Source organism: Temnothorax americanus, unplaced genomic scaffold, assembly GCF_048541705.1.
Source record: "Temnothorax americanus isolate GAGA-0224 unplaced genomic scaffold, ASM4854170v1 Scaffold5, whole genome shotgun sequence".
NCBI classification, from domain to species: Eukaryota; Metazoa; Arthropoda; class Insecta; order Hymenoptera; family Formicidae; genus Temnothorax; species Temnothorax americanus.
In genome coordinates, this window is record NW_027509657.1 from 1,719,429 (window position 1) to 1,739,008 (window position 19,580).

The following is a 19,580-nucleotide window of genomic DNA, read 5'->3' on the forward strand; positions in this document are numbered from 1 at the left end:
CGAATTAATAACGCCTTCATTCCTTCTCGTCCAATTCAGTTTTTCCAAATTAATCGCTTTCTGTTTCGGTGGATTTCGGATTCCGTTTCAATCCTCAACAACGAGTGGGCGATTGGCGTTTCCGGTGCACGCAATGCATATAGGAATTGATGGGAATGCGTATAGGAGTTTCATGGCGCCGCGCGGGCGCTTCGATGCTGGGAAACGGGAAAATGAAATCGCCGGGCTTTGGCTAACGCGCGAATCGCGAAGCATATTCCTCCTTCCCCGCTGCATCCCGCGCCACGCATTTAAGATTGCGCCGCTCGTCTATAGCGCTAATTAGCCGCGACGAAATTAATAGTCGAGTTATAAATGACTCTAGGTTTCAATTCTGAGGTACGAGATGTTTATCATTTGCTGCTCGTTAAGTAACCATTTCCATACGTATTTCCATACATTTTCCACGTATAAGATAAATAATGCGAGATAATGAGCCCCGACTCTCTAACCGTCTTGTTATTCAGCGCCGAAGCGCCGCATGTGCGCTCCATTTTTTTCGCCGAGGAATCGAAGGTCGTGTTTCGTGTCGGGGAAAAAGTTAGATCGACGCGACGCCAAGGTCGGGATATATCTCATTTCAGATCATTAGACGATCTGAAATTCAGATTAATATCGCGCTAATTGTAAGTCTCGCCGCAGGAAAACCCGCCCAATATCGACGCAATCCGTAGCAGGAAAACTCGTTCGTGCGAGACGACCAACGTCCGAGATATTTGCAATTATAACTCGCGACTTGTCCGCTTCAGTCCAATCCGATGTCCATGAAAGAATTTATAGATCGATTATTTTACTCACCCGTGGCGGGAGAGGCTCTCGGTGCTGGCTGGTTGCACGGAAGTGACCGACATGTCGCACTGATAAGTGGGTACTGAAACACGAAGTGGAAAAAAAAATACTTAAAATATAATGAAAACGAAGCCAAAACAAAAATGGTTTGGCTTCTTCGACGCGACTGGCAATTTTATTGAAATAAGTGCTCCATTGTTTTGCAAGAGCGCTGTAATCTATTTATGTATACTTGAAAAAGACCACAGTTTGTGGTCGAAACGTTGGTGAGTAGTTATTTCAATGAAATTGCCAGTCGTGTCGAAGAAGCCGAACCTTTTCCTATTCACTGGCATCAGCGAAAAGCTCCTATTTCTGTTTTGCAATAAATATCGCTGTTAAAGCTGGGAACGGTAACGATCTCTTCGACGAATTTCCGGTCCTTTTCAAAATTGGAAAAGATCAACATATGAATAACTTTCGTATAGTTGTGAGTTGAAGAAAAGTTTCGAAAAGATTGCATTCTTAGCAAACCAAACCTTTTGGCAAATCTTTTCCGAGCCGCGTGAATAAAATACACTCAATTTTACGTCTCATTTTAACTGAATGTTATTGAAAGCTCAGTTTATATGTGAACAAAAAATCCACTTTAACTCGTTCAAAAATAGACGACAAACAGCAGCAACATTAATTTATACAGACGAATAAATTTCATGTAAAACAGAGACTAAATGCTCATGTAGGATAAACAAAGTGAGACTCTTCAGACGCACTCTCGCGGAAGTTTCCAAGATTTTTCGATGCCGCTTTATAAACGAAACATCGGCAAACAAATGACTCGCAAGAAATCCCCGGAATCCGATAACGTCGATAAGAGATCTTAAAATATTGACGCACGGATACGATACGATCAGGCCCGGTTACGTATAAAAAAAAAGTTACGCGACAGATTCCATTAGAATTAGCGTTATATCGAAGACCAAGGTTAATCATTATCATTCCGCCTTATATACTTTCGCCATACGTCAAAGCCCAATTCGAGAGCTCCCGAGTGTACCTACAGTTATTACAAAAGTTTATTGCAATATCGCGGAGTCATTTCCGTCCATTCTCCGCGCGAAAATAACGGAGGAACGAGAAATTTTTCCTATACATATACGTGTCCCGCAATTACGAATGTCGGGACAATTTCGTGATTTGTAGGTACCTTAGGTTTTAAACACCGAGGCCGCGCGGAGATTGTCGCGTAATGTCCGTGTATTAGAGATTTACCGTGATTAGGTTTAGTGATTTATTAGATGCCGTATGTAAGAACCTCGTATGTATGCAATTGACAACGAGCGAAGGGCACCGCGAGCTGTCCGCGAGAGCGGATTTCATCGCGATCTCACCTTGGCACGGAATTAACGCTTTTACTTTCTACGAGAAAGCACATCGACAGGCCGACACACACGTGTGGTTTGCGTCCGCGATATTAACGAAGCACCTTCGATTTTCGTCGAGCGCTGCAAGCGCGAATAGGCGACTCGAATTCGCCTATTGTTATTCGTTTTACCGACATCGCGCGCGATTCACATCCAGAAAAAAATATTTTATTTCGCGCGATACAATATAAACTTATACCTTACAACTTGAATAGTGTCTCACGACCCGCCACGTTTCTCGGTTCTTATATCTTTCCATCGCGAGATAAGCTGGTTTTCCAGGGTATAAACTCGAAAAATTGAAAAATCGACGACGCGCGAAAAAAAAATTACAGGCACATTCAGTACGGCAACGTTCAGCGGGAGTGTCGTTACAAAAGGATTGTTACGAAATTGACAGTCTTGCGATCAAGTACGAACAAGCGGAGAAAGTCAAGGATACATATCGCTTGCAAAAAACATCGCGCTGTCGATATTCGCGTTATTTCGTCGCGGGTCATATTAAAAGTACGCACGGCGCCGGATCGATATCTCGCGTCGTCGCCACCTAGCACTGCGCTACGCCGCGCGGCGGCGATCGATTTGCATTTGCATTTATTAACCCCCCGGGGGACCCCGCGAATAACGCGCATTGCGTCCGCGCGTATGTTTCTGCGTTGGATTCTCGTTAAAGCCGCGATAGCGTAATCGTTCGATAAAAACCCGAGTCATCCCGCGCCGTCGCGCACGAATTCTCGGCATTCCTCGTTGATAAATCGATACGCGCCTATATACGGGCCGCCCTCGCCTCGCGCGCGCGAGAAAACGCGAATCAAGGACCGTTCCGAGATCGTTTCAATAGTGGCATAATCGTGGACGGAAGTGGCGACCCGCTGGCGCCTTAGGTACGACACCTCGATAACGCCGAGGCAAGGATAACGCGTATGTCGCGTAACTGCGAAAGCCGCGCCGATAAAAGTTTATCGTGCGCGCGTGCATATGCATTTCTGCGCGCGACGCGATACGACGAAAGCCAGATCGGCCGCTTGGTTGCGGAGCGACGTTCCCAGAATTGCGGACTGTTTCGCGAAAATCTAAGCGGGCCTTGAGGGCACCTTATCGGCGAGACCGTGTAACGTCCCGCATATGCGATTGAGAAATTTATTTTTAGCGGGAACGCTTCGCTTTTTTTTTGTTTTATTTATTTTTTTTGTGCGTGTATACTGGCGCATGCTTCCCTCTCATGGAGCCGAGCGGTCATCGTTTTCCTCGTTGAACGAATTACGATCACGCGTGACCGTAATGATGCTCCGTGTAAACAGAGTGATTCGCGGACTATATCTCGCTTGAGCGTCATCTCGCGAAGATACGAAGATGCACTTTTCATTAATCGCTATGGCAAAATGCTTATATATATTCCCGATAGATGTTCAACGGAAATGATGCAAGACTTAATAATTATTGATCATTTTCATCCGGAATTCAATGAAGATTTATTTAGAGGGACCAATTGGCGGTGGACCGCGTGGACCGCGCGTTGCACGATCCGGCCAAGGAAAGGCTGGGGAACCGCTTTTCGTCCCGTTCCGCTACACTGCTATACTTGATGGTATATAATTTCGGAAACCCCAAAAGTTGTCGTACGTATAATTGCGCGTTATTTGAGCGACGTCAAGGAGATCCGATGACGATGACTCAGTGAGTTATAAATCGCGAAGCAGGTAACGGCAATTTCTCACGAGTCGCGGTGCCAACCGGACTTTGACGAGCGCGTAATCCCTGTAAGATGACTTATCTCAAAAAATAAAATTCACTTTATACGCAAAGTATTTTTGAAATACACACCACGGAAGTACCGTGGAATTTTATCACTTGTGAAAAGGATCACACTCGACTTGCGTCCAAAAGATTTTGCCGGATTATTCCGGCGTGAGAAAGAGAACGACAAGGGAAAAGCAAAATACACGCGGGAGAAAATCTGCCTGCTCTCTCAAATTTCCACATCGGAGAAGCGGGCGTGTGAAGACGGAAGGAAAAAAAAAGCGCGATTGAAAGACATCCGATGAAAGGAATATCGCAGAGGATAAACCGAGGTATCCCCGCAACCGTGGGATTAGTAGGTAACGCTATCGCGAAAATAGAACTATATAAGCCGTAAATATACAAAGCTGGCGGTCTATAAATAACCGGATTTTATTAATGCCGCTCGTGATTCGCGTATGTATACGCATGCATATGTACCTCGGTCTAAGGCTGCGGTCCACTTGACGCTATACAAATGCTTCGAAGCATTCTTCTTCTCCTTTCTTCTAATGAAGAAAGAAGGAGAAGAAGAGAACGCTTCAAAGCATTTGTATATAGCGTCAAGTGGACCACAGCCTATCTCTTTCCATTTGCGCGCTATTCTCGGAGAGCGGCTAATCTCGTAAGAAGATTGAGCGTCGATCGCCCCGACTAAAGTCCCGAACCGACTTTCGAATAAGCACTTCGTGGAACGACGTTTTTGCGCCGTCGCATCGATATCTACAATCGAGGCGTAAATTGTCCGATCCGCGCGACGTCTTTCGAAAGAGATCTTTTCCAACCGTCGCTGATTTGATTGCCAAGATTTTTAGTACCGGGGATGAATAAAGATCCTAAGAACGTGTGTCGCATTATTCGCTCGCAACATTTTTCCTCTCTCGGGTTAGCGTCTCGGATTCAAGTCTGGTGTAACGTCACGGTTACACAAATCACCCCGTCTATATATCTTCTACGCGGCGATGACGACGACGCCTCGGAGTCGATGGGGCAGATTTCCCGAGGCGAGATGAATGACGCCATAACCGTCAACGACGTCGCCAGATAACGTCGATTCCACGACGTTACGCGACGCCACTCTCGCCTGGAATTATTTATAACGCCCGTCGGAGAAGCCCCTCCGGCATGCATGCGCGCGTGGGTTCGCGATAGCGATAACGTTTGAAACCGGTCGATGTCATTCTTAGGAGAGAATAATATACACATACACAGCGTGCTACAGAGCCGTCGCGCGGTCTTCGACGGAGAGCTCTACGATCGATTCGGATTTAATCGTCTCGATATATCGGTGCTGGGCGGAACGAATAATTGTTTTGTCGGAAACTCGAACGTCATAATCTTGTTGCAGAAACAATTTCTGAGAACGGTAAACATGTTTCAACTACTAAGAATATACAAAATAATTTTTATCGTCGAAAACATATCCAATATTGAATGGAAAAATTGCAGTCTCGTTTATAACGTAAATAAGAGAATTTTCCATATCCGTATATACGGTCACGCGTCCGTTTGTTAACGTTCGCGTTAACGAAGCCGGAAAATTACGGAAATCGTAATTTCATTAGCGCAAAAGGTATACTTCCGTGAAAATACCTGCCCATTTTCCGACATGCGTGCACGCACGAACACTTGTAAACGAATTAGCGCGGCTACCTAATCTCCGCTAATCGCTAATCTACGGACGTTTCGGTTTCGCAAGTCACCTTCGAGGACTGCGGCTAATTGGCCATGCGCGTCGGGGATGGCACAATACTCCTTCGTTAATGATCGCGCTCTAATCAGGACGCGAGCGGTTAGAAGACACAAATTATATCCTTCAATTTACTTGTATCTGTAATTAGGATGCGGGACGCGACACCTGCGATCCCAGGAAAAATACGCTATCATTCTAATTAGAGTTAAAAGACAAATAAAAGTTAAAAGTAATTAGCTCGTCCCGAGAGGTACAAACGTTACGTAACAAATCACGCGCACGCGGATATATATTTCAATATTTATATCAAAATCGCCCATCTCTCGTTTTCTCTGTCCTTCGTGTCGCGCGACACGATTCCCTTAAAGGCGAGCAGAATATCCGTTCCCTCTCGCGAACAATTATAAATCCTAAGATTAGCCCTCGAGACACGAGCTCCGGTTTGCGAAACCAGTCGCGCGCGCCGAAACGGCTATCCGGTCCACGCGAGCGTATTTTCGTTCCGTTTAGACGCGACGGGAATAGAAGTTGGGCGTGAAGGCAATGCAAGTGGCATATGCGCATTCGCGGATCGTTAAGAGGTTTATATCCGACTTGATCTCGCGTCGCGTCGATCCGCCGTTTTCTTCCTCGACAGAAAAGTGAAATCGGCGAAATGTTTCAACGAAGACGTTCTCGCCGATTCGTCGGTTGGCTAATCTCGGAATATACCGTACATACATTAATATGGAAAAGGTATAAGAGAAGAAAAAGACACGCACGCGCACGCAAGAGTCGCGTTTTCTCATCAACATTCGATCTCTTTCCAGACGTTCACAAACCGATGCGCGGCGCGCGGCTCTTCGCACTAATGCGGCGAGAGAGCGCCGCAGCCGTTCTATACCGGTCTACCGCCGCCGCGTCGCGCCGCGCTCTCCCGTAAGGTGGAAATCAGGCCAACAACCCACGAGGAGCACGCGGGAGCTGCACGGGGATATCGATCGACCCCGGGCTATTCTGGATAACACCCACGCACACACGAATGCCCGTAGGTCGGGCCGCTCGCGCGCCGGGGTGGAATCAGGTCGGCTGGAAGCGGACTCCCCGGCGCGCGCGAAAGTGCGGCCTGCGGTTTTGCACGCGACCGGTCAGCAAAGACGCGGCCTCTCCCCGAGGACGGGCTCTCGACAAAGTCCAACGAGGAAAAAAATAAGTAACAGCGAGATCAATAATGAAAATAGAAAAAAAAAAGAAACCAACAAGCGACGACTGATCCATGAGAAGAGCAAAAACGTGTCTACCGGCAGTCGATGGATTATTTATTAAGCGGATTGTCGAGCAATTTTAATCGTTTCGACGTACTCGGGACCCTCCGCCAGACGCCGAGTCATTCTTTCTTTCTTTTACGTAATACCGAGGTCCGATGAGAGAGGGATATCTCCAGCGGCTGGGCGCTTCGACGATGCGCGCTGCATTCCGATGGACGGAAAGCAACCGTGGCGGTTGCACAAGTACATAAGTACGGTCAGTCGCGCGGGGGCAACGAGGGCGAGTCACTCTCGGGGCGTTGGAACGTCGCGAAGCGTTAACAGGATTGAGAAATTAAAATTCCGGCCTTAGGAATTCGCGGCCATGCCGGCGGCATAACGGGGGTTTCCCCTCTCCAATGCTGCATGCCGCGTCGTCGTTTCTTACGACACACGCCGAGGAGAGTATAGCGACGAGCGGAAGGACCGACCTCGTTGCGGCCGCCGATAACTGCGCCGTTCGGGTTTTGAAAGTGGCGTACCTACTTTAAAGTTAAGTTTAACGATCGTGCGAGAGCGGCACGTCGCGGGGATATATCGGTTTCGAATACTGTTTTCTCCGTGGCCCAGCTAATTAAATTTTCATTTGAATTCTTGTATATACATCAATAATAATACAAAGAAATACAAAAAGAAATGCAAATAAATAAATAAATTTCCTTTCTCAAGCACTATACGGTTACGCAAGAGACTACGTTTTGTTTTCTTTCAACCGATTTCAATTCAAACAACATTCATCAATTAGCGCGTTACGCAACTTAATTAGGATCTAATTTTATTTCAACTCGATCAGAAGCACGACTCTAAAATAATTCTCGACGTCAGGTATTCGGGTGATCGCCCCGGACATATCAATTTGTTTCAAAAGTTCGATTCGTTTCTGCTTGATCGCTCTGGATTTAATTAGCGGGCGCGATCGGACGTTTTTCGGCATCGAGATTTTCTCCACGATATGCCGCGACGCGAAGCGACGCAATCTTCCGGTCGATAGCCGCCAGTTGGGCGCCGAGGGACCCGCGCTCGTCTCTCGCACGCGAGAGTATCGATTCTCTTCGCGGCTCGCGAGCGAGCGAGGGCAGGCGTCGGAGCGCGGCGAAAAAAAGCCCCGCGCCCGCGAGACGCAAAATAACGCTGTCCTTCGGCCCCGGCCGATTGCTTAACTCCGCTTTGGCAAACCGTCAAGTGGCCAGGTGGCAATTTCGCGCCACGATCCCACCCGCATGGGCAAAGACACACGTATACGTATAACGTATGCGTACAACGGTCTTGCGACGACGGATATCGCCGGCGAAGGCGACGACCGATCGTTGCGTTATCTCGCTTCTCGGCGATTCATGATCTATCAATCGCGCCTCAACCCGAAGCTTTCTAGTCTCGTAGAGCGAATATATCCGCGGTCCCAATTACGCTCTCTTCCTCGTCCCCATCCGCGGGGCCGTTTTGATTTATCGACGTCGAGGACGAGGCTAACCAGCGAAACTTCGTTCGCGACGAGGGGGATAGAAATTGCATCGCCATTTACGGCGTGAGATCCACAATACGAAATGTCCCACGAATAAGGACGCGTGACGTCTTCGAAAGACGCCTTACGTCCCGATTTCGCGACATTTTCACAACCCGGACGCGGTGCCGTCCCGTCGCTCGGTCATTCCTTTCCGACAACTGGCACGCGTGTGCGCGAATTCACAAACAACGCGACCCATCCGCGCGTCGTGCTGTACCGCGTAATTCGACATTGCGACGTAAAGCGTTTCTCCTTCTTTCTCTCTCTCTCTCTCTCCCTCGGACCTCTTTGGCTTTCTCGGAACGAGATCGCGGGTGAAAGCGTCTCCTCGGAGGGTCGCCGCGGACGCGTCGGAAGAGAAACGGAATTACGCGGCTTCTCCGGCTTACGCGGAGGAAGGAGCCGAAGAAGGCCGGTCGTGGAAGCCGCTCTCGAAAACAACGCGATATCGTGGGGAAAAATAAAAGGATCGGAGAGAGCCAAGGCCAAGTTCGCCAACCTGGCGACTGGCGACACGCGCGCGTTTGTCGCGACGCTCTCGCGGGGGTTTTCGCGTCAGGCTTCTCCCTTCGGAGTTTTCAACGCTTTCCTCGAGGCGCCTCTCTCGAGAGCAAAAGTTAAACGGAACGTGGGCGAATTGGTGCGTTTCATTTTAGCAACGCGATCGGCGCATTTTGAAATAATCACAATCTAAAATAGAAAAACGAGATAAAGGAGTTCATCAGCCGTCAAATTTTCGCGGAAAAACAATCGGAATACTCCGGACGGGGCGCGTCGTCTCTGTCCTCTCCGCTCCAATTTCGAGCGCGCGTTGAACTTCTTCCTTTCGGGACGAAGGGACCGACGCGTACCGTCGCGAGCCCCTTAACTCACTCACGCAGGAAATGCGGGAATCTCGCGCGCGCCAGACCCAGGCAGGCGTCAGGCGAGCCAGAGCCAGAGCCCAGCCGCGCGTCGATACGCGCGTCGTTCCCTCTCGCTCACTCTCGCTCGCGCTCGCCAAAAGAGGAGCCCCGCATTGAACGAATGCTCTCGGACTTACCTATATACTCGTCTATTCCTCGGAAAATCTCTTCGCGCTGTCGAGCTCTCGGGCACGCCAGCTGCGGAGCACTGAACGACGTGGACGTCGGATCCCTAATAACGGTCGCAAGTCGCAAGTCGCAACGAGGCGTTCGGAACGTGAACGTGAAACGTCCAAGAGAAATCGCACGGTACGTAGCACACCCCACAACCTCGCAGATGAAACTGAGACGCCGCCGTCGGGCGGGGTCCTTTTATCACCGCGGCGGCGCGGGCGTAGGTTGAGAGAGAGAGAGAGAGAGAGAGAGAGGTGACGTGGTGGGGATGAGACGCCCCGAGGGTGGGGGAAGCGCGGCACGAATTCTTCGTCTGCCCGCCGACGCGACGCGGCGCGCGGCGCAGTACGCGCTCGCTCTTGCACCGTAGTGGTTCTCAACGCGCGGATCCGATGCCCGACGTCAACTTTCTTTCTCCGGATATCGAAGACCGATTACGATTGATAAACAATTTTTTTTAAATATTTTTTGTATTGCAATAATAAAAAAGAGTATATATTTATGTATATGATATTCTGCGTGTAAAAATATCTCTTACTTGGTTTAAAATGCTGCGGTAAAAAACCAGTTTGGATTTTTCTTTTCTTTTAGATTTGTTGAATTTGCCGAAGAGTATCCAATTAAATGAGTATTGAGAAATTTTAAACGGAGGAAAGTTCAGAAAAGGAACAAATCGTATAGGAGAGCTCGTCGAACAGAGATATACTTTTTTTTATCGCCCCGCCAACGCGGAGCTGACGTTCCAGCTCGTTGGTCGTCGAATAAGTTCGCGGAACGGATATCGAATTATCGATTCGCTCGTACCGAAGCGAACGACTTTGCGCCTCAATTCTCACGCCCCGGAAGGCTTCCTCAAAGTATAATGCCCAGAGATGTATATCCTTTGTGCGACGGGGATATAGGTATCCTGGGAAAACTCGCCTGGGATCATCCGCGGATAAGAATGGAACGAGAAAGGAACATTTCGACATTTCCCACACCGACGATTTTTACATTTTGTAACGCAGTTTGACATTTTAAAAATGTCTAGAAAGTGTCGGGACAGATAATTTATAACAAAGCGGTAGTATTTATAGCGCGAGTACTAAGGTCGCCGCGTATGCGTTCGGGATGATGAATGAGAAACCGTTAGACTTTGCGACTCGTGCAACGTCATTTTCCGGCAACTTTATCGCAATATCAATTCTGTGTTTCTGCCACCATTGTAACAAAATTATGAAACGCAGCAACTAACGCGAAATTAAATTCCATTTGCGTGGTATCGAGCATATACGTATAAAGATATCAAGTTTCTGTCGCCTACGCACTTTCGAGAACTGGAAATATAATTTATAATCATTAATATATTAAATAACTCCCCTAATTACACTTCCGTTACGATTTTCGTTAAAAAAGGATCGCGATGCGCGATTAATCGAAGAAGTTAAATAAAGCACCTGTGGTGCGAGAAGTACCATTTTTTTTACGAGGGACACCTTGTACCAGTTACGCGCGAAAGATGTATACGCGCATTCTGCATAATAAATTCTGAATTATTTACAACGCCGGTGACACATAGATTTCGATTGTGGATGGTCGATAGTCCGGAATCCGGAATGTTGTCGGACTGGATGACGCGCGAAATAAATATCGATGATCTATCTCGTTACAATTTATCGGATCTTGTCGAGCGTACTCGTCGACGATTTACGACAATATGGTACACGATTTTATAATTTGCATGCGCCTCAAATGCGTCAAGATAATATTCGTTCGACTATGGCGCCTTTAAAGTTAAAACGGATATATCTCTCTCTCTCTCTCTCCCTCGTACATATAATTATCACGGCCCGTTTCAGATATGAGACGGTGCCTAATGTTTTCTTAAATGCCACTAATATTCCTCCTAAACGCGATAAGATAAAGGTCTGTCGCTTTTTCCGCGCAATATCCATTGCGAGTGGCTAATCGCGGAGCGAATTGCCGCACGACTGTCGACTACGCGTGGCGCCGAAAGGCCATGGCGCGGTTTAAGAAAAAGGGGACGGCATGCGGAGAAAAGAACGATTTTCCTTCTACGATCTGCGACATCTTTTCTTACTTTCCTGGTACATAACAAATTGAACGGTACGGCGCGGGCGCACACGTATGTATGTACGTCGAGGCCACGAGGCTTCGACCGGCGCGCGCATAATGATTCACCGTGGAAAAGGTTACGGTTCTGTTATAATACGATCGTTAAAAATATTCATTCCCCTGTGAATTTTCTCAGTCCGCGCGCGTGCTCTACCACTTTGTCCAATGAATCCTGGGGTTTTTCAACTCGGCAAAGTGTAAAGGGCGTGCGGGAGTCACGTCGAGGAAGTGGATTCTAGTAAAATATTTATCTACAACTTCAATATAGTCATTACGCTCACTTTAAACGATCTATAATTTGCGGCAAACTCTGCAATCTTTTTTCAATGAAATTTCCATATATGAACTTCCCGTAATAGAAACTCGTAGCTTTTCATCGTTAATGAATCGAATTGGTCGTGATAAGACGCGAATCAGAACGTTACGTACAATTAAAAATTTATTTCTTGAATCTTGATACAGTCGCACGCGGGAAAGTGCTATGAAAACTCGATTAACAGCTGAAACTTTTTCGACTCTTAATAAAACGAAAGAAATATTAATCGGAGCCGTATCGGAGCGCTCTTCGAGATAATACGATCCGCGATGACAATGAAACTTTGCCGCAACGATAACGATCGCCGAGAATTGATATATGCAACATTGTTCGATCCTCCTGATAATCCCGTCGATCGATCTCAAGCCGACACGTTCTCGCTCCCGTATATATAAGACTCCTCGGGCTTTCCTCGTGGTCGTTATACGCGTGGTGGACCGTGGAACTGGGGTGGATCCACTGCACACGGAACTTCCGGGCGGAAGTGGGTGGTGCGATATGCACCAACGCCCACACGTGTCGCGGGTGTGTATAGTGTGTAGGTGTGGTCGCTGAATTGGCCGATCATCAGGCGCACGTGTTCTTGCGCGAACGAGCTACGCGTGGAGACACGTGCCAATCATTCGAGATGCTTTCTTCGCGCGTGTTCCGCACTTATTTGCAAATGCACGAGGCATCTCCCGACTCGCCCTGCCGGCGTCTTGTTGTTTCCCTCCTTTTTCCTCCCACGCCCACCGGATACCTCGGACGGCGCAGTTTTTCTCAGGACGAGCATTAAGCGTCGCGCAAATACACTTTTTATTAAAAGGTAAGGATACACTCTCGATCGAGTGTATCGCGTGGAAAAAGAATGGTGTAATAAATAACTCCAGATCGATATAGTACTTATCACTGGTCAGTTCACGGAGTGACGTCACGGATATGCGATTATGCGAGGACCTTGCAAGGTGGTTAAAGACGTCAGTGATTCTTTACGATTCAATAACACCGTCGTGACGGCATTAATATATGACGTCATCGAACACTATAGAATCCATCATATTTATATATCGTTGCGATTAAAAGCTGTAAGAAGCTTCGAGAAGCTTTAATAGGATCAGGAAACGCAATAGCAATTCTACAATGGCGAAAGCGACTTATATACATTCGAGTGCAAACAAATATTAGCCGTTTACTTCTAAAATTCGCGGTTTTATAGTGTGCGGCAATAGCGACACTTGAACAAATAACAGTGTGACGTCTTTCATCCAGTATAATCATTTGATATTGACAGATGATTTTTATGTGTAAATCTTTCACATCAGGCATCAAATTTTACCAAATCCCTTTGTAATGAAGAGATATCTTCAATCATTTCTCGATAACGTCAATAAAAAGTTGTAATTGCTATAACAACTTTCTCTTTCCTAAAAGTTTCTGATTTATTGGTCCCAACCAGAAAATATTTCAAAAAATATAAAATTACATAGACCAGGATTACTTCTATTTGAACATACCACCAATGCAATAGAAAATAACAGTATATAGCTGAGAAGTTCACAAAATGCGATTACGGTACTATACCCACGTGTGTCTTCGACACGTTACCGTCGTAAATCACATAAAGCAACATACGCCGTTAATTAACGGTGGCTCAATCGTCATAGCAATCGTCACGTGGACGGTGTATATGCACCCGCAATTAATACTCCGATTGTTGTCGCAAATGATCATCCGGACGACGTATATATATATATGATCCATACACGGCGCGAAGAGGCAGCGCTCCCGGCGAACGAGTTCGCGAGTGATAATTTAGCGCGTAATAAAAGCCACACGCTCCCTATCTCCGCTCCTCGTGATCGTCTCGACCGCGCGATATCGCGGAGCAATAATTATTCACGCTGTCCTTTGTCGCCCCTCATGTGATGATAAGATCACGTGAGAGAGAGAGAGAGCCGGCGCGCGGCGTACGTCTCGTGACGCCGGAGATTAACACATTTTTCATCCTGCGCTTTCGTAACTCGTTTTACGCCACGTTTTATCAAACTTCCCGACACGATTCGATCCGACGTCCGGTATAAATCCACGAAAAAATAAAATAACGTTCTCGCGCAATGGACGTCTTATTTATATCTGAAGCATCGCTCGCAAAACTTCACCGTCGAAACATATTGTATTATATGCCCGATAAAAAATATTCGTTTATTTCCGAGAAGATTCGCCAAATGTTATTATTTTATGTAAATTTAATACGAGAAATGTTTCGTGAAGCGTAAAAAATAAGGAAAGGAGAACGCTCCTCTTCCACGCGCGTTATGATACGCGGCGGCCGATGAAAAATTACCGAAAAAATTACTTTACGACTTTAAAACTTTCCAGTAATATGTATAACGATATTACAAGCAATCGCGCAGAATTCATACACGGTTTATACGATTTCTTAGAAGAAATACTGCCTGTATTGTCGGTCCGATCATGCGAATACGGTTTCGTACGACAGAGCGGCGCAGTTACATAAAATGTATATATCGGCATATATATATGTAACCGCGATTTCATCTCTTAATGCGTTCTTACGTCACGAGAGCGTGTGTACAAATAGCTTACGTTATCACGACGTGAAATGATCACAAACGCAATTCATGAAGAACAATATATAAGGAATGTACGCACGAGCCCTATCCGGAGAGAGCCGCGTATTTACGTACTTGCAAGTTTTATTCAAAATAATGATTGCGATAAACATCGTGACGAACTTCGGAGGCTATCACAAGTCTCTAAACGGCTCCTTATCGTAGAAATATATTCGATTTGAAATCGAAGATTTAATCTTAAACATTTATCAAAGATTGAATCTTCGATCAAATTGAATTTTAAAAAATAATATCTGATATGTTTTGTAAATCTTATGCGGTATTTCACTGCTATCATTTTTAATTTTAATATTAGATGTTAATCGCCGAACGATTATTTATATCGAATTCGATACCATACGATAAAAATAAAACGTTCCGCACAGAAAAAAAAGAAGTGTTAAATCAAAATTATATACGCAACAATCTTCTTATAAGAGTTTCAACTTTTTATTTCAACTTTTCTTTCTTGATTGAACTATATAAAATAACTTTATTCGTTTCGTAAGTTTTCTTTATTTAACGCAATATAGTCTCATTTCAAGATTTCCACGTTGAAATTGAAGATATTTTCAAATCAAGAATATTTTTTCTTCTACGTGTAAGTAATAACAAAGCTGACAATTATAATAGTATTCACGCATATTGCATTTTGTACGAGAGTAATTGTTTAACTTTAAATTTCGCAATGTATATCCCGTACAAACGCAGTGCTCCTTTATCGCTATACACGGCCTGGTAACTTCAGAAGCAAATGGGAAAATTATTGAACCGATCGACAATATAAAACGGCCGACAATATAAAATGCGCTATTAAACGCGTTTTATCCAAGGACGGGAACAGGTTGAAATTTGAAGAATTGCATGATGAAATGAATTTCCGCGGAAGACCGCGGCGTCAGCCTTCAGCTAAATAATGCGGCACAGAGCGCGCGCGATGCGAGAATTCGATCGGCGAACGTCGTTCAGGAACAATTTCGATAATTTACGATTGGCCGCGGGAAGGCCTTTGATCACCGTCTGGCCTGCGAGCAATTCCACATCTGATGAATAAAGCAAACAAACAGATAAACTGACATTGATAATCGAGGAAATACGAGTGTCTCAAGGATTGTATTCGTTGGCTCGCAAATTAATTTCGTTAGTTTCTCGGGGATTCACCTTTCAAGAACGTTAAGTATAGGTAGATAACAAAGGCCTTCAGCCTCGAATTAATCCCGAATAAACTTAAAAAGATACAAGGTATCAAAATGCTCATTAAGATTGTTCTTTGTGTCTCAATCAATTTAATAATAAATAAATAATTTTAAAATGAGTAATCGCAAATAAGATAAGTAAAGAAAAATTACATAATTAAAAAATTCCTCAAATTAAAAAAAAAACGATAATGTTCTATACAAATCTAAATGTGCAGGAGAGAAAACTGCTATTCATTTTTTCACGATGCAAGCACAAAAAAACAAGGGATTATTTTCAGTGAAAGGATATTATCAATTTCAAATAAAAATAGAGATCCTACAGAGATTTAGCAATATATACGTTTAAAAGAGAATTGTATAATTCTTTATCTTTATAAAACATTTTATTTCTGTAACCAAATATATCGTGCAAATAATTCTTTTTGTTTATTTTGTAGTTACAATATCTTGTATCGATGCCCTTACAAATACTTCTATCGGATAGAAAAATATTGTTTTGAAAAATATTTCGATGTGTAAAACGGCATAAATAAAAAAAGTAGCATAACTAATATAAAAATGTAACCTTTCAAGAAAGTTACTTGTGCAATATCTGTTGCAACAAAACGAAATGTCAAGTAAATACAAAATTACAATTTTCTTTCTCATATCAGTAATATATTGATAAAAATACCATTGATGAATGATCGTGTGATAACGAACGAAGTTTGAAAACAAGCCGAGAAATGCGGTAACAACTTTTTTTTCTTATTACTGTTGTCGAATTATCCCAATTTATCACTAACTGTCACAGATGTTGTACGCAAACTGTCGAACAATGTCTCCATCTCACACGAGTCTTAAGTGAAACCAGTTCGAGCCGGTCGCCAAGAAGTCGCGAATCGTCTCATGGTGACGTTAATCGATCGGACCAGGCTTAAATGATCGCCCAGTTAAAACGAGAATAAAGGAAGGCGTTTGATGATTGCGCGCATTTATAAGTAACGGAACGCCGTGCTAAATCGCTGGTTCTGTAATCTGAGAATTTTTTAATTTGACATTTTATGTACGCATTATAAGCCGAGATTAATCACGAAAAATCGCAGCTGTGAGAGAAAATGACTGCAGATTTTTTAGATATGTACTTACAGCAGAATATTCGTAAAACGCCAAATAGGTATACGAATGCTAGTATAACTTTTTCCATAATATATATATTTTTTATATGTTCTATAATTATTTTGCTGAAAAAAAAAACGGATTTCTCCTGACATTGTAAACGCCTGTTGGACGAAAAATTTCCATACATGTTATCGGTCCATTAAGCTCTAGAATATTCAAGCACGGTCACCGTTGTTTCCATCGATAAGAGATTTTTATCGCGCTTGGCCCCGCTGATAAGTTTTATCGCAAAAGGAAAGAATATAAAAACGGAATTGGTCTCTCGTGCATATACCGAGCTGAACGTCACCTCGCACCTGAAAAGGTATATTGATTCTCTTTCTTGTGCGGGTCCAAATAAATAGAGATAAATCGATTGACGTTAGACATTTTATTTTTGCTTCAAGATTATCACTTGCGCACGTAAGTCGATACGTCTGCTATTTTCAGCGTTTTACAAATATTCAAGTATATTTAGGCACTCGCGCAATTGTTTTTCTTTAGGATCGACACTTCGGAACCGTGGTTAGTTTAAGATAACAAAGATCAAAGCATGTTATTTTTAAAATGTCAACACTTAAAACATATATACTTTTTATACATGAACCTCTCAGAAGTTAAATTGATCCATTAATCATGTCCATGAAATAAAATGAGAAAATTGATGACAAAATTTAAAAAATTGTAAAAAGTGGAAATGATCAATTTTTCCGAGAGACTTGTCTCGTTTATTGATCAGATTTAAGAATAGAATGTTAATATTTTTTTTCATCGCAGTTGAATATCTGAATTTTGCTATAGAAATGTAAATTTATTTTGGAAGCGTTAAGAATACATCTCGCCACGTTGCATTCGGAAAAACTCGTGCCATGTTTTATGAGATAACAGCATAAACACGGATGAGCGTAAATCAGACGACATATGCAAGGTGCAAGGTTCGTAAGTTTTTTAATGCGCCGCGTTTCGGGAATCACAAAACCGCCCGGTAAATACATTCAGGCTCGTGGATCCGCGCCACGGTGAGATTCGCAGAATATAAAAGGCCAAAATAGAAACCAGCCAGAATAATAGGGAAGGAGGATGAGGAAAGGAAGGAAGAGCGAGATATAGGAGGACGTTGGTTTTTGCGAATCTCTCACGTCTGCAATGTCTGCATTCTACGATGCAGGCAACAACCTCGCGAATACACATATCGTTTCGCTCGCTCACGCGCGCGAACGAATAAAAACGTAAAAAACAATAAATAACACGACGATTCAGACTCACGGTAAAAAAAATTATGTCAACGCGATATACATGCGCGCGTATTTCATTCCACTATCTTAAAATTTTTGCATATTTCAACTTCGCTTATCTAAAAAATTCTGCATAATTCAACTTGAAAGTTCTACAAGATCTTTTCATCTAATTAGAGAGAAAGAGTAAGCGTGTGGAACACAAATTTATATAAGATTTGCATATATTAGAAAAATGTATACACATAATATTTCTAAATAATCTTTATAAAAGTTTCAAAACATTTGGTTCGAATAAATACATGCAAGAAGGATGACACAAACAATACATCTACAATTTATTCTTTGAATTCAATCTTGGTTGATTTTGGTGCGTGTAATTTAATATGGATAATCTATAATGATCTGAAATAAAATAGATACACAGTTAACTCTCGAAGGAAACGCGCGTTGTTTCAATTACTAAGGAGAATTAAGAAATGAAGGTACCGAGATTTACACGATAATGGACTTATCCTGTAGACCAAGGTAGATAAAATTCACGATCAATCTTATAAGATCGATATATAAATGAAAACAATGACAAAATGTATATGTATATATCGCACGTGCGCGCGCGTGATGACAACTGTTCCAAGTCCGCGCGAGCGCCGTTTAATCTGCGTAAGTAAATGCATTCGCAAGGTTGCGGTAAAATGCATATTTCTCAGAGAGACAAACGCAATAAAACGCCGGCGAACGCGACATTTTCCAAGAAAGCGTACACGATACCGTTCGCTACAAATTTCTCGTCTCTCATCATTTCCGCGGAAAGATAAATCGACCGTGTGGGAATCGCACGATGGTAACACGAGATTATTTGCACACGGGGAAAAATATTTGCCATCGAGATCGGCTCTTTTTACGTATTTTCGACGAGAGATGGACGCCGCACGAGTCGTCCGGTGAAATCATGAAGCAGAAAACGAGATGAGATCATTCAAGCGTTGTATAAAATATTTTTCCCTTGCCTTGAGAGAGAGAGAGAAAGAGAGAGAGAGAGAGAGAGAGAGAGAGAGAGAGAGAGAGAGAGAGAGAGAGAGAGAGAGAGAGAGAGAGAGAGAGAGAGAGAGAGAAGGAGACGAATATATTACATATATAAGATTTTGCCAAAATATGTACGTCAAGCTTTATTTTAATTATGATGTATCTTATTTTATGAAAAACTAGCATGCCCCGCCGGGCTTCGCCCCGGCCGCGTTTTTTTTTTTTTTTTTTTTTTTTTAATAGTTATTCTGCTATTCGGGGCGGAGACGAATCCAACAAATCATAGATCATTAAAATCTGTCCAGCCGTTCTTGAGTTATAAGTGCTGTAGCTAACCCGACTTTGTTTTATGTATATAGATA

General features: G+C 43.9%; 1 protein-coding gene across 2 annotated transcripts in view; it reads right to left on the bottom strand.

The window, feature by feature from the left end:
* Window positions 1-19,580, bottom strand: part of Pino (protein pinocchio) — a 43,131-nt gene that overhangs the window by 5,952 nt on the left and 17,599 nt on the right. The window contains exons 1-2 of one of the 2 annotated variants that reach the window (XM_077417810.1): window positions 9,536-9,701; window positions 838-910 (exon numbers count right to left, since the gene is read on the bottom strand). In XM_077417810.1, the coding sequence (XP_077273936.1) occupies window positions 838-890 (53 nt within the window). In that variant the 5' untranslated portion in view covers window positions 891-910; window positions 9,536-9,701. Of the gene's footprint in view, window positions 1-837; window positions 911-9,535; window positions 9,702-19,580 lie in introns of those variants that run through there. The other variant, XM_077417809.1, reaches the window with a different exon arrangement.